Source organism: Arvicanthis niloticus, chromosome 2, assembly GCF_011762505.2.
Source record: "Arvicanthis niloticus isolate mArvNil1 chromosome 2, mArvNil1.pat.X, whole genome shotgun sequence".
NCBI classification, from domain to species: domain Eukaryota; kingdom Metazoa; phylum Chordata; class Mammalia; order Rodentia; family Muridae; genus Arvicanthis; species Arvicanthis niloticus.
Window position 1 is genome coordinate 91,737,882 of NC_047659.1, and position 15,781 is coordinate 91,753,662.

Here is a 15,781-nt window from a genome sequence, read left to right on the forward strand (position 1 = left end):
CCCAGCTCACCAGTGCCCTTAAGACACCTCAGCTCACCTGCTGCTTGAGCAAGAGCAGCCTCTGAACTTCTACATAAGCTGTCTGCAGTGCCGCCCGCGCCTGCAGCAGCTTGTTGTCCATGCACTGCAGAGACTTGCTCAGTTCTTCCTCTCTTAAGGAAATACTCAATAGCTGGTCAACCTGAGAACGTTCTGTCAAAACAAAACAAAAGCCCCAATTTAGTAACAGTTTCTTCAAAGACAGAAATACATGTGCTTAGTACAAACCTATCTTTCTCTTTCAACATGTGAATGAGACTCAATGATCTTACAGACATCAAAGCTCAAAAACAATCAAAATAAGAACCAGCAGGAATCTTACAGGTCCATGTGCCCCGTAGACTCCACTCCCCTGACCTCTGCTTGAGGGACACCTCTGTCCTAGCACGCAGACCTCTTTGGTCCTGTTCCTGTCTCCGGCTGTCTTTGTGCTCCTCACACAGGGCTTTGGCTGAGACTGGGCTTCAGGCTTACAGTCCTTGACTCTTCCTCTGAAGCCATGGTTTTCTTGTCTGTTATTCAAGTTTCAAATAGTTCTCAATAGTCAGACTCTTGCGTGCTTATTCATTTATCTGTATCTCTTGCTTGGGAGACAGGAACTATATGTGCCTGGTTGACCTGGAACTTTTAGAGATCAACTTGCCTCTGTCTTGAATGCTGGGGTTAAGTGCATGTGTCACCATGACTGGACTGTTTGTTTTGCTGTTTTAACTGAAACATAGTCTCACTATATAGCCCAGTTTTACCATGAACTTTTTAGGTACCCTATAACCTTGAACTATTTATTGATCCCTCTGCCTCCACCTCCCCAGTGTGCCACCACACTCTCCTGATGCTTCTCTTGATGTGTGATGTAATCCCAACAGCCAAGGCACCTCACTGCTCTGCTGATGTCACAGCTCTTTATCAAAGCTTCCTCGAAGAAAGTCTAGCTTTGATACTGAATAGAAATCTAATCAGACCCAAATCAGATTCTGTTCTCTCTACTACTCACTCCTCAATTCACATTAGAAAAGCAAACATGGGTGCCTCAAAAATAAAAAGCAAAGCTAGTTGTGGTGGCTCACAAGCCTAATTCCAGTACTTGGGATGCAGAGGCAGAACTATCTGGAGTTCAAGGCTAGCATGGGTCATAGGTTAAAAAGTGAGAGGGACAATTATTTAATTAAATGACCTGTTCCTTCTCATTCCAACTGGAAAATCCTTGCCTATATTGCCTACAACATAACTTAGCCTTCAGGTCTATGTGGTAGCATGTATTTCTTAGTTGCAACTAGATGAGATAAGCAGTCAAACTTATTTCTGCTTTTAAACAAGACAAGAGGGGTTAGGGAGATGGCACAGTGGTTAAGAGCATGGACCACTGTTCCAGAAATCTTGAGTTAAATCCCTAGCAAATACATGGAATCTGATGCCCTCTTATGTTATGCAGGCATACAGGCAAATAAAGAATTCCTGTATATAAAATACATACATACATACATACATAAAATATTAAAACAAAACAACAATGTGAGAAAAACTATGTTTTAACCAAGTATTGTGTTGTAAGTTTGCAATCTTGCTTTGCAGAAGCTAAAACAGAATTGCAGCCCAGGCCAGCCTGGCTTTATAGACAGACCCTACCTCAGCAGTAAGGACTGAACCAGAGGCCTCATGCCTTCCAGGCAAGTATTTTTCCACTTAGCCACCACCCAGCTCCTTTTTCAATTAAAACAAAACAAAAACACTTGCCAAGCCTTGTGGTATGAAGCCAGAAGCTTGTAAGCCCAGCATCAGGAGGCAGAATCAAGGATTACTGCAAGTTTGAGGCCAGTATCTATAGTAATACCTTGCCTCAAAACAGTAAATACTGTGAAGCACATGACTACTTTTTGATGATTAGAAACCCCCACACCAGATTATTAAAAGGCTCAAGTGTTACCAGGGCAACTTCTTGTGATCAGAGATACAGGTAGAACACCTGCCTAGAATATGTGAAGCCCTGGGTTCAACACTCAGCATTGTAAAAACAGAAACAATAATGTTCTTCTGTAGCATTATATAGCCATACCTTTCTTTCCTTTAATTTTCCTTCTTTTGTTTTTTCTCTCAAGACTTGGTAGTTCAGGGGAAGATCCATCCTAAGAAGAAAATTTCATACTGAATATATAATACAAGGGACAAAATGATAGGCCTATATGACCTTCTGCTATTGCTACTATCTCTACGAGGACAACAGAGGCCTTGTGCACAACTTAACCGTTAGTTGACTTAATGTTTCTAATAAAGAAAGCCCAAGGCCATGTGCTTTCTGGTACCTTGGATGTACTAAAGCCCACCGTGCCAAGCAATCCATCAGGTAAAGTGACATGTGGACAGGAGAGCCAGTAACATTTTACTGCGTTCATCTTGGCATAGGCTGTACTCTAACTTTCTAAAGAAAACCTTTCCAATAAGACACTAAACCATCCACATGACAAACCTCAAGGTAAGAGCATTTAATTTAAATCTCAAGTTTCAAGTACACTTAAAATCACCTAACAGTATCTCCTCTGAACGAAGGAAATAGAATCGGGCTTCAGCTTTAAAGGGAAAGGGGATGCCAGATCATAGATGGTTTGACCACCGGAAAGTTTCTGAACTTTCTTTTCAGAAAGGGACCTAGGAATAGATAGGGCTACTACCACCACCACCACCACCACCACCACCACCACCACCACCACCACCACCACCACCACCACCACCACCATCATCAGGGAGCCAGAGGAGCATAAGTGGTTTAATGAGGGACCGGGAGGGCTTAACTAGGGCAGTAACAGAAACTGGGAAAGTGTTGCAGTGTTCATGTATATGCATTCTAATGCTATTAAGTCTCTCTTCAGCAGTAAGCCCTACAAACCCAGCAGTACTGAGTGCCTCTATGAAAACAGATTACATCTGAAGATGTGACCTATCCTTAGTCAAGTGAACCACTGCTGGGAGACTAGTTTTAGAGATGACTTCATATTTTCCTGGTACTGTACATTCATATCACATTACATCTGGTTTAGTAGAGCCTCTCAGAGAAAAACTAGAAGGAGCATTAAGTTCTGCTCTGGAGCAAAGGAAACCATACCCCAGATACCCAAGAAAAATGAGTTAAACCTTTCTTATCAATGTTCAAATCTTCACAAGAGATACTTTGCAAAGGCATGGGAAATCATACTCACCCCAGTGGCTCTTCTCTTCTTTCTAATACTGTGACCATCATTTTGCTCAGCACCAGAGGTACAGCTGCTGTCAGTGGCTGCATCTGCTAAGCTAGAGATTGCATGACCTGAAGATGCATTTGATGACAGTGAGTTTCCTTCTCCAGTGCTCTCCTGGGCGTGGTGCTCTGACAGTGGGGTAGACCTCTCCTGGCTGTGCAGGTCTCTGGCTGAATGCATGAAAGGCATCATATGATCAGATGGTAACTGTGCACTATGTCGCCGCTGGGTAGGAATGCTTCCAACCCTTTCACCTGTTCTGACAGAGGGAGTCAGAGGTGCCACTTCCTGTTCAAGATCCCTGGCTGCCTTCTGATTCTGGGCAGTACTCAATGCAGTACTAGGCGAAGGACTCTGCTGGGCTTCATTTTCTTTGCCAGTACCTTCCCCAGTAAAGAAGCTAAACACAGGAGTCCTGTCCATGATCACGCTACTTTCAGAAAGACTTCGCTTTCTTGTCAAGCCAGAGGATGAGGAAATGGAAACACCTTCCCACTGGAATCCTTCCAGATTGGACAGATCAGGCTCTTCATCTAAATCCAAGACTTCCTGCTCATTTTGAACCAAAGGTACCATTTCTATGCCAAACCTTAAAAAAAGAAAAAAGAAAAAAAAAAAAAAAAGAAAAAGAGAGAAAGAAACAAATCAGATGTAGCTGGGGAATGTTAAATGTGCCAGGCTCCATTGCACAGAGGGAGGTGACAGAGGAAGGTTCCTGCTGTCAAGGAGGGCAACCTCTGCATGAATCCCAGAGCGAAGTAAACGAATACTGCAGTGTCACACACAGTGAATCCGAACTGTGCAGCCCCAACAACCACTAAAAATGACTCTAAGCTTTCTGCTTCACCATACCATGCACTTTGCAAAGGGGCTATGAAAGGAAAACAAGGCAAAGAAATCAACAAGAATAGTAAAGTCCTGAGCCTGGAGAGTTGCACTTACACTGTTGCAAAACTATGATTTTCCAAGTTGAACCTATGTCGACCACTTCTTGACCACTCAGAACAGTACCTCAAATTGTTTTGAGTGAGCTTAAGAGCAAGTATTCTGCAATCCTCACTGTAGTACCCAGAGTGCCTACAGGAAGTTTCCACAAGCTCAGTGAAAGGTAGTAAAAACGGGTAGTTGAAATATTTGACCACTAGCAGGGTGGTGGCGGCACATGCCCTTAATCCCAGGCAGAAGCAGGCCTTGTCTGAGTTCGAGGCCAGCCTATTCTATAGACCAAGTTCCAGGACAGTCAGGGCTATAGAGAGAAATCCCGTCTTGAAAACCAAAAAGGAAACAAACAAACAAATCAAAAATTTTTACCATTGGTTCCAAACATTAAGATTAAGAGACAGATAGCACATTCTAGTCCATCTAAATTAAAGTGACAGATTTCTGATGATGTAATCCTGGGTCCAATTAGCGTCTCAGGTGTGCCTCCATTTTAACGACATCCTCTGTCAAGGTGCCATATAGTACAGCCAGTACTTAATACTGAATTAAAGCAGACATTTACAATGGATATTTTTGGCAAAAGTTTAATTTAAGTAGAACAAGAACTTGCTTTTAATCAAGGCCAAAGGGTGGTACCCTTTAAAAGAAACCAAGGACAGGTATGAGAGAGGCACACACCTGGGTAAGCCTTTGCCCAGCTCTTGCTTTTTCTTGGTTACTTGTTGAATGACCTGTTCCCAGTTGACATTTCTCCTTGATGCATTTAGAATCTGTCGTAGGGTTGGCTTAAGCCCAGACTCCTTCTCTGTTTCATTCTTTCTATGGCCACTAATATTGCGAATTCGCCGAGCACTATTGAGGTTTGGCTCTGGGAGATGTGTTCCTGTCTTGGTCTTCAAACTAATGTGCCGGCTTAGATCTCTCTGGAGCGAGGCAGGAAAACCAAGTTTACTTAGTTCGGGTAGGAGTGTACCTGGGGACTGATTATTGATATCAGTTTTTTGAAATTCTGCATCCAAGCTAGTGCCCTCAAAGTTTTCAGTTTCAAAAGGTCCATCAGATTTAACAAGGTTGTTATCCTGTGCATCTTCTAGAGAGGTCTTCAAGTCTAGCAGTAAGCCAGTGTGTGGACTGGTTGCTGCTGACACTTGTAACTCAGCCTCTTTCTGGTGAACTGTGGAATTATGTGGGGAGGCAGAAAGGTTCTCAGATGTTCCTAGGATCTGGCTCCCTTGTTCCTTATCCACAGTGTGAGAGCTGCAGGACACAGCCTCTGTGGTCAGTGAAGCCACACCCTCTCTTCTTATGCCAAGGTTTTCTGCATCAGATGTCACGCCACTGTTTTCAGCTGAGTGTGCCTGAAACTCAATGTCCACAGAGTCCTTTGTAGACTCTTCTACACTACTTCCTTTTGCATGGTTCTCTGTCCTTTTGGGTATGCCAAGGAGTGGATTTTGCAGTGTTTTAGGACACTGCAGCACCTCTTGGGCTTTCTGTGATGTACTATTTAACTTCTCATCAGATTCTTTTTGAGGGCCTGATACAGTGTTATTCCCCTTTAAAACACGAGGACACAAACCACGTGATTTGGATGTGTAGGAAGAACCATGGCTACCTTCTAAAGTAGACTTGTTCAGATGTGAGTGATCCCTAGAAGGAAAAGATTTTGCCTCATTATTTTTTGAGCGGTTCTTTAAATTATGTTTATGAGGACCTGATTTAGGGGTTGGAAGTGGAAGGAGTGGGGATTTCAGTAATGGAATCTTATTTGACTTCTGATGTGGTTCAGACTGCTCAGTAATGGGGCAAGTTCTTGCCACCTCACAGAAAGCACTGTCATCAGAAATGGCCTTGTGACTTGGAGATCCAGGATGTACTTCCTTTTGTGATTTTAGCATTGGAGGATTACTCGTTTTATCAATTGGTTCTTGCAGTCCTGCAGTTATTAAGCTAAAATTAAAGAGAGGCTTGTCTAATGTTTCTGACTTGTTGCTAATGACTTCTTTCAGGGCTGACTGTAAATCTGGAGTCTTCTGGGAAGGGTAAGGTGTCCAGCGACGGAACTTGTCCCTTGCTGTGGTGCCATTTTTTCCATTAATTTTTGAGGCTGCCGTGTCTTTCTGTTTAGTGGTTTGACTTTCTCGCTGCTTAAAATTGAACTCGGGTAAGCCTTCTGAAGGAAATGTATCACTTGTGTATCCCTCAGGAGGACTCCTGTGCTGGCCAGCGTTGTCCCTGTCTCGACGCTGCCACTTGCATCTCTCCTGACTATACTTGTTTGGTTTATTAGATTTCTTGTTCCACACCTTGTTCATGTCTTCCATTTGATAGTTAGAATTTCTGTTTCTGCCTTGTTGAAATTTGTCTCCAGGGCCATTGTAATTCCAGCTATTTGTACCACGGACATTGGATTTCCAGTTTCCGTTACTGTTATTCATGTGCCAGCTGGGAAAGCCACCTGTTCCTTCAGAATGCCAACTGGAATTCCTTCCTGTACCGTTATAATTCCAATCTACCTTCCCACTGTTTGAATGCCAGCCTCCTCCAGAATTACTATGATTATGGAACCAAGTTGAAGAGCCTCTTGCAGAACCTTTATGCCAGCCAGAACTTCCTCTTGGTCCACCACCGTTCCTCAGAGAATGTGAAAAGCTATTTTTTCTAGTATTAGTGAAGCCATCCTTTTCCCATTTCCAGTCCCTTTGTGCAGGCCCACGATGATGCCATACTGGTTGATTATAGCTCTCTCTGTCTTGGTAAGGGATTCGGTCTTCTCGTCTCCACTGGGATTGCCTGTCATCTGAGTTTACTTCTTGGCTGTTACTGGAAAGTTCATCTTGTCTGAAAGAAAAACAGTTTGTCATTATGAATTTAATTAAGCTCTACTTGTGTTTCTTTTAAAGGTATAACCCACCAAAACTCCCCTCTCCCCTTTCTTAGATTACAGACTTGGCCCATTTTTATTTCTAGTGCTTGCTTTTACATCTGGAATGTAATGGGCCAATCATACTACCTTCCCCTTCATCCTAGAAACATTAAAAATTGGATACATTTAAACTATCCTCCCAATTTGGGGGGAAGGGGCAATGAGGGGGTTACTGATCTAGAATTTTGTTCCTATTATCTTAGCATTTTTACATTATCTAGCTCTTTTCAAAATAAGGGTGGTTATATTTTGTGGTTAGGATTATTTTTAAGTAACTCCATGTTCAGTCAGTGGCCATACATAATTTCTCCAGATGCAGGTTCTTACTGAAAAAAAAATCTATTTTCTAACCCAATTTAAGTGGTAAGATCACACTTTGTCAAGTGGCCCTCTGTAACTGTTAGTAGTATAAAAAACCATTTACATACAGTTCCCTTTTGGAATAGGCTTAGAACTGAGCTGATGTAATAAGTTAGGTCCCAAATGCAATAAAACAGCACAGGCCAAATAAGGGATCCCATAAGAAGCTACAAAGAGCTTCGGAGCTACAGGCTCTTTACGAAGAAGCTACAGCTACTTAAGCTATTTATGTTACATAAGGTATCCACACAAGGGCGTAAACTTACTTATCACAGCAATGTGTAAAAACATTTTTCTTTACATATTACTTATGGTGTGTCCAATATCCCAGCAAGTAATAGGTTCTTAAAACACCAGGTAATAAAGTAACCTAAAATTTGCTTCATTTCTGCTAAAGGCTTCATGTAGATTAATTCGTTAGTGTGTTTTTTTAGATTACCTCATTCCATTTTTAAACAAAGAGGCTCAAGTTTAGAGAAGCTAAGTAACATGAACGGAGTCATATAACCACAAAGGGGCTGAGCAATGGTCTGAACCTTCACTGCAGACTTTATACTACCCACTCAGGCCCTGATACAGTAAAAATGCCACAGCAACAGTTTCTGCAATTGAATTTCTTTCTCTAAACTTGACTTAGGGCTGGAAAGATGGCTCAGCAGTTAAGAGTACTGGCTCTTCCAGGGGACCTGGGGTTCAATCCCCAGCACCCACTCATCACCATCTGGAACTCCTGTTCTTGGGGATCTGACACCCTCTTCTGGCCTCCATGGACAGCAGGCATGAGCGTGGTGCATAGACACACACATACCTATACACATACAGTAATAACATCTTAGGCTGGATGCGGTGATAGCACACCTTTTACAGCACCGAGAAGCAGAAGTGGGAGCATTTCAGTTTGAGGCCAGCCCAGTCTATGCTATGATCACCAGACCAGGCAACGCAACATAGGAAGACCCTGCTTCAACAAACAAAACACACTGGCTACCACCTTAAAAACTGACCTTAATTGGCCTTTAGAAGAAAACTGATTGTGCGTGTACATGTGCACACCATGGTACATGTGTGCAATCAGAGAACAGAGTACAGTCAGTATTCTCCTTCTACCATGTAGGTTTGGGGGACTAAATGTAGTTGTCAGGCTTGGCTGCAGTTCCTCTACCCACAGAACCATCTTAATGGCTCTTAACTGGCCTTTAATGCATGTAGTACTCTGGACATTAATTAGTTCCTTTTTTGTTTGTTTGTTTGTTTGTTTTCTGTTTTTTTCGAGACAGGGTTTCTTTGTGTAGTCCTGGCTGTCCTGGAACTCACTCTGTAGACCAGGCTGGCCTCGAACTCAGAAATCCGCCTGCCTCTGCCTCCCAAGTGCTGGGATTAAAGGCGTGTGCCACCACTGCCCAGCCATAAACTAGTTCCTTTTTCACAAGATAGAATTAAAAATTCATCTAGGCTGGCATGGTAGCACTTGCCTGTAATCTCAGCACTTAGAACAGGGCTAAGAAGACTGTGAGTTGACTACATAAAGAGATCCTACTTCAATCAAGTTGGAAATTTTCTCATCACATAGTAGGACTTTAAAACTAATCAACTTCATTAATTGTTCTCTCCTATCTTCTGTCTCATTAAGTAAGTTCCTGAGGTCAAAGTCAGGTGCAGTAGCACACACCTGTAATCCCACCACCTTGGGAGACAGAGACAGAAGTTCAGTATCATCTTTGGCTAAGAGCAAGCTAAAGACTCACTGTGGCTACCTGAATGCCTGGCTCAATTAAAAACAAACAAACAAAAAGCTTCAGGCCATAAAATCAGGTACGTAAAACCATAAATGCCTAATACACAAATATATAAACAAAGGTATATAAAATTAGGAAGTACAATTAGGGAACTTATATTGTTCAAATAATCTTGATATTGTCAAATTTAAAATATTAATATTTATAGAAACATCCAGAGGGAACCAAGCACTGTATAGCCAGTAGAACGCTCAAGGTAAAATTCAAATTTAGCAAAAGCACCATGCTAATTTATAAGAAGTCATCCTTTCCCCTAAGAGATATTATTTGAACAATAAAAAAATACAATAATACAAATGAATAATAGATGAAATATCTACTCAATGATACTTATATTCTACAGCTTTCTAGTAGAAAAACTGGATACTGATAAAAACAGTTCAAGACACAGTGGCCAAGACCATAGTTTTCAGGTCTAAAGACAAGACTGAGTTCAAGGGCAGATAATACAACAATTCAAGAAAGCACTTCATAGTCCCCAGATAGCAAACTCAAAGAAAATTTTATTTTTAAAATAAGATTAAGCTTTAAGGCTCTTAAAGTTAGGCTTACTTATCTTTCAAATTTCCAATCACAAGGCTGTGAATGTGGCTTAGTAGAGTGTACTCAGCTGCACAAAGTTCTAGAGGCTCATTCTCAGGACAGATAAGTTGTTTACGTGTGACTATCCCAAAAAGCAAAACTGAAAACAAACCGACTTACCGACTTTGTTCTTTTCTTTCTTGTATTAACTGAACAAGTTCCTTGTCAAAATAATCTTCCTCTTCCTCTTCCTTTCCATCATCTTCTCTTTCCTGGGCATCAACATTATCTTTGTGCAACTGGCCAGAAATGTGCTTTGCATATGCAGAGAGACCCACTTCTGTGACCCGGCACACACGGCACTCATGACTACTGTCCCTAGGGAAAGAGGGAGATGAAGGACATTCAATGCTCCCCACTGGCATGGCACACTCACCAGATTGCTAGTTTCCGCTGAAAGACTCTGTATGCAGACGGGCACAGTGAAAGGTTACAGTGATGCTCCTCTCATCACTTGTAGTATGTTTGTTTATACATTACTTTGGAATAAATTTTAAATTCTTTTCCAGCAATCAAGAGGCAACACACTTCAGATTAATGAACTTTAGGAGAAATCTTCTTGAATTGCTGTACTTAAGATTCTTTTTCCAGTAATCAAGAGGCAACACACTTCAGATTAATGAACTTTAGGAGAAATCTTCTTGAATTGCTGTACTTAAAATCTTGCCAGAGGAAACATGGTGAAAGGGGAGGCAGGGCGGGGGCTCAGAGCAAACACAAGCTGCTCTGGAGCACACCCATGGTGCCAGCTGCACTCAGAAAGCCTGGTGACAGCACATCCATTTAAGCTCTAGCTCTAAAGTGTTCTTCCAGTGAAAGTTGGGGGTGGAGCAAAGAGGAGGGGGAACAGCCAATCTCAGCTCAGGAACTAAATTGAACAGCTGGCGCTCTGCCTGGAATGTGAAGATTCCGGACCCTGGCAAACGACAGTAGTAGTCCTAGCAAATGTTCTTAGACTGGATGATACATGTGACACGTTCTGCTTCAGCAGGCTTATTTTAAAGGGAATTGGAACCATGTCAATTGTAGGAAGTTAACAGCTGTTAGGCAAATGTTTCTCTCAAGTTTCAGAAAATGATGTAGTCTAGATACACACAAAATTGGCTTTTACCTAAACTCATGGTGAGGACTGGCTTGCTTCTGTCTACGTTTCCTCTTACTCGACACAATAGCAAATCTCCTGTTTGGCCAGTCTTAACAATATCTTAAATCTTCTTCAGATATGCAGCAGATCAATAATTTAACTGTTTATAAGTTCTTTCAATCCTCTGCTTACATCATCTGTCTGGGCAGCACTAATGAGAAACATGCAACTGTGGCTGTCCCATAATTCAAACTTAGTCCAGGAGCTTGTGCTATAGGTTTATAATAGTGATATTTCTGTGATCCCCACACCAATCTGGCTGTCTACATGTATCTGCCTATATAAATCTCCAGAAACATGCCATGAAACACACCCAGTCATCTACTCCCTGACTCCCTTTTTAAACAAAACCCGACCAAAATAAGCAGAATTGATAAGAATTAGCAGAAGTCCTTGAAACTGAATACTTCATTTACTAGAAGACAGTTTGTTACAAATCACTTGAATATCCATTTAAAGCCAAACAAACACCTTACAAAGCAATTACTAAATGCCAAGCACAACACTATGTTACTTAGTTACAAATTATAGAAACTCAAACAATGCCTGGTACATCTTAAAATACAATCACGGTGGCTAGAAAGATGGCTCAGTAGTTAAGAACATTTTCCGTTTTCTCAGAGGACTTATGAGCTCCATGGGATCTGACACTCATTTCTGCCCTCTGTGGGTACTGGTTCTCACATGGCATATGTTTACTACATAAATATACATTTACACACAGATAAAAAATAAATCCCAGGGAACAAAATTCATGCAGTTGGGCAGGAAATGTAACACCATGGTAGCTAGTATCCAGCGAGTGCAGGGCATGAGGTACTAGGTTTGATCTGCAGCATAGCACTAAGAAGCAGACGTGAGAGGAGATCAGCAGTGGCTGCAGTCACTAACCATAACCCTGCAGCACTTGGAAGGCAGAGGCAGAGGCCAATGATCTCTGTGAGTTCAAGACCAGCCTGGTCCAAAGAATGAGTTCCAGGGCTACACAGAAAAACCCTGTCTTAAAAAACAAAAAATCAAAAATTAAAAACCAACATCTTTCCCAAACAAAGGAAACAGAAACAGCATTATTAAGGGACCGACAAGCAGATCTCTTGTGAGTTCAAAGCCAGCCTAGTCTATATACCAAGTTGTAGACCAGCCAGGGCCACAAAGGGAAACCCTGTCTCCAAAAAGAAAGGGGGACTGGGGTGTGGGGTGTGGAGCAGGAGAAGCAGCAGCAACTTTAGGCATACACCATACCCAATACTGTTTCTTATTTTGGAAGATCTCTGAAAATGGAAAAATATAAATATCTTACACCTTTTTTTCCCTCTGTAGCCCAAATGCTTTCATTTTAAATTTTTAAAATGAAGAGTTCTGACCAGGTTTCCCAAAAATATCAAAGGGTTACCTTGATTTCAATGTTCTAATTCCATGTCATCCTATAATATTTTAATGCATTATTATCTAACCGCATCTATATATTTAAAGATGTGTTTAAAGATTAAAGGTATGTGAAGGTAGAGGCAGGTGGATCTTTGTTAGTTTTAGGTCAGCCTGGTCTATTCAGTGAGTCCCAGGTCAGCCAAGGCTACATAAGCAAGACCTTGTCACAAACAGCTTATTAAGAATAAAGTTTTCAGGCTGGAGACATGGCTCAGTGGTTAAGAGCACTGACTGCTTTTCCAGAGGTCTTAAGTTCAATTCCCAACAACCACATGGTGGCTCACAACCATCTGCAATGGGGTCTGAAGCCCACTTCTGGTGTGTCTCAAGAGAGCAATGGTGTACTTATATACATAAAATAAATAAATCATTAAAAAAAAAAAGAATAAAGTTGTCTGAAACAACTAAATTGATGCTAGCTCACTCTAGGTGGGTGCTAACTTGTAATAGCAAGCAAGCATCTCACAACACAGAAAGTTTACAATATACACAGGAATCTGCTCACAATGGGCAGCGCCAGAAGAATCTACAGACTATACAATAAACACTGCACATACACTGCAGCTGAGATCCAAGCCAACCTGTTTTTGTTAGCAATCATGTTGTTTTCAATATCTTCATCTGTATTTCTATTTAATATAAGATACAGCATTGGCCTGGCAATGGTGGCCCATGCCTTTAATCCCAGCACTTGGGAGGCAGAGGCAGGCAGATTTCTGAGTTTGAGGCCAGCCTGGTCTACAGAGTGAGTTCCAGGACAGCTAGGGCTACACAGAGAAACCCTGTCTAAAAAAAAAAAAAAAAAAAAAGCAGCATTGGAAGTGGCCATACCAATGCCTCGTATTCTATAGGGACTTTTGTAAGATATCTATTTTTTTCAAAATAGCTCACTATGACTTTATTTACAAAATAAAATTTTCTCATGTTAAAATCATCAATATACCTCTTTTGAATTTTTCATTAAAAACAGGCTTACATACTTTGTATAAACATATAGTTACAGATAAAATGCATTGCCTTTGTGTCACAGCTAATGAAGGCAATAATTTTCCTCAGGGTGTTTGAAGGGCCCAAATTAGCTCCATCCTGTCACCACACAATTTCCCCTCATGTACAAAAGGCAGTCTTAAGATACTCTATGCATAAGCCTTTCTTTATTAAGCCTGCGATAACTAAAACCACAACAGCTGCTTGATAAATAAAGGTTTGAGTCTTTGATAGAATCTATCTGGAGGAACTGCTCATATCACACATCTCCCCTATGCCCATATAAGAAACGAAAGAAAACTTACCAGTATACAACTTAAGTAGTCGGGCATGGTGGTGCACACCTTTAATCCTAGGACTCCAGAGGCAGAGACAGGTGGATCTCTATGAGTTAAAGGCCAGCCTGGTCTACAGAGTGAGTTCTAGGACAGCCAGGGCTACACAGAGAAATCATATCTCAAAAAACCAAAAGGCAAAACAAACTAACAAAAAAACACCCACAAAAAAATTAATTAAGTATTTTATGATTATTTACAAGATCATAACTCAAACGTAAACTATAAGCACAGTAATTAAATATGAAATCCAGAAGAAGTGATCATCTATTGAGGCTAAGAGGGAAAATTTGGGGTATAGACTGATTTGTCTCTAAGGTACAAACTCATTATGACTATCCTTAAATTAAGTCTACATGTCAATGAACTATGTTTGAGACTTTATGAGGTTCTTCAAAAATTGTCTCATCAGGTTTTTAATGCAACTTATTTGTTACGAGTTAGCAAATTATATAAAACTTGTTATGGGGGGCTGGAGATATGGCTCAGCAGTTAAGAGCACTGACTGCTCTTCCAGAGTTCTTGGGTTCAATTCCCAGCAACCACACAGTGGCTCATAACCGTCTGTAATGGGGTCTGGTGCCCTCTTCTGGTGTGTCTGAAGACAGCAATGGTGGTATATTCATATGTATAAAATGAATGAATAAATAAATAAATAAATCTTTAAAAAATGTTATGGCTGGATATAACATGAAGAAATCCATATTAATGTGCACATCTCTAAATAGAATGAGTTAGGGTGGTCAAGATGGTATTTACAAGAGAAAAAGAACCTATAGAGCAACATGTAATCGGCATGAGGTCTAGTTACTCAAGATGAACCAAAGCATGTGCACAGATCTAAAGATGTGAATGCATATAAAGTTTGAGCATGCTAGACAACAGAACAGAAAGGGATTTTATTAAAGAGGAAAAAGGTGAACGGACTTTTTTTTTCCCCCCTCTTTGAGACAGGGTTTCTTCTATGTAGCCAAGGCTGTCCTGGAACTTCCTATGTAGACCAGGCCTTAAACTCCGAGATCTTTCTGCATCTACTTCCAGAGTGCTGGGAGTAAAGGTGTGTTCCTCCATATCTGGCCCAACAGACTTACTTTCTATGATTCTATATCCATTATAACCTGAATCTTACATGAAATTTGTTATAAAAAAAAGTTTTAGAGAAAGCTGGAGAGATAGCTCAGCAGTTAAGATTGCTTTACTACTCTTACAAAGAACCAATATCCATTGCAGACTTCTCACAAGCACCTGTAACTCCAACTTCAAGACTGAACATCTCTGGCCACCACAGGTACTTGCATTCAGGGGTACATACCCACATGCAGACGTACATACACTTGAAAATAATAAAAATAAATCTTTGAAAATAATCATTTTATGGGGCTGGAAAGATGGCTCAATGGTTAAGAACAATGGCTGGGGCACTTCTTGAAAGCCCTCTGGTTCTCCTGTCAATTCTAATTCCGTAGCTCTAGAGCAGCCCACCTGCTTCTTTGCTTCCATTCCCAGGAGTCTACACAGATCCTGGCAGCACACTCAGTTTTCCTCCCTCCTATGAACCCTCTGAGCAACAGCAACTCACCATCAGGCCATCCTCACCCACTTCCTAGCATCAACTTCCAATCCGTGCTATACTCGGGACCCCCAGTGGCTACACCTGGCAAATCTGAGAAGCATTCCCTACCAGGCAACCCACAGGCACCAAAATCTAAGAACCTGAGAGGGCAACAGAAACCAAGGAAGAGAACACCCACCCAATAAAGACAAGACCAGATACCAGCACTTAGAATTACAATCATCCTAAACGCAGATGCCTATACACCAGCGTAAAAACATAATAATATATAATCCTATCTATGCTAGAATGTTTTCAGCCTCTGAGACTTGCTGCTGAATAAGCTTACCCTTTCTAGCTCTTTCTGAGCTCTGACTGGCTGGTTCAACTGTTCTGGCTCAAACTCTTCTCCATACTGGCTAATTCAATATGGCTTTTCTTTCTTGGTCTCTCCTAAATT

General features: G+C 41.3%; 1 protein-coding gene across 4 annotated transcripts in view; it reads right to left on the reverse strand.

Moving 5' to 3' along the window:
- Positions 1-15,781, reverse strand: part of Znf106 (zinc finger protein 106) — a 51,909-nt gene that overhangs the window by 21,489 nt on the left and 14,639 nt on the right. For 2 of the 4 annotated variants that reach the window (XM_034494051.2, XM_076929548.1), the window contains exons 4-6: positions 3,231-3,858; positions 2,093-2,162; positions 38-192 (exon numbers count right to left, since the gene is read on the reverse strand). In XM_034494051.2, the coding sequence (XP_034349942.1) occupies positions 38-192; positions 2,093-2,162; positions 3,231-3,858 (853 nt within the window). Of the gene's footprint in view, positions 1-37; positions 193-2,092; positions 2,163-3,230; positions 3,859-4,889; positions 7,053-9,995; positions 10,194-15,781 lie in introns of all 4 variants that reach the window. The other 2 variants (XM_034494050.2, XM_076929547.1) reach the window with 2 other exon arrangements.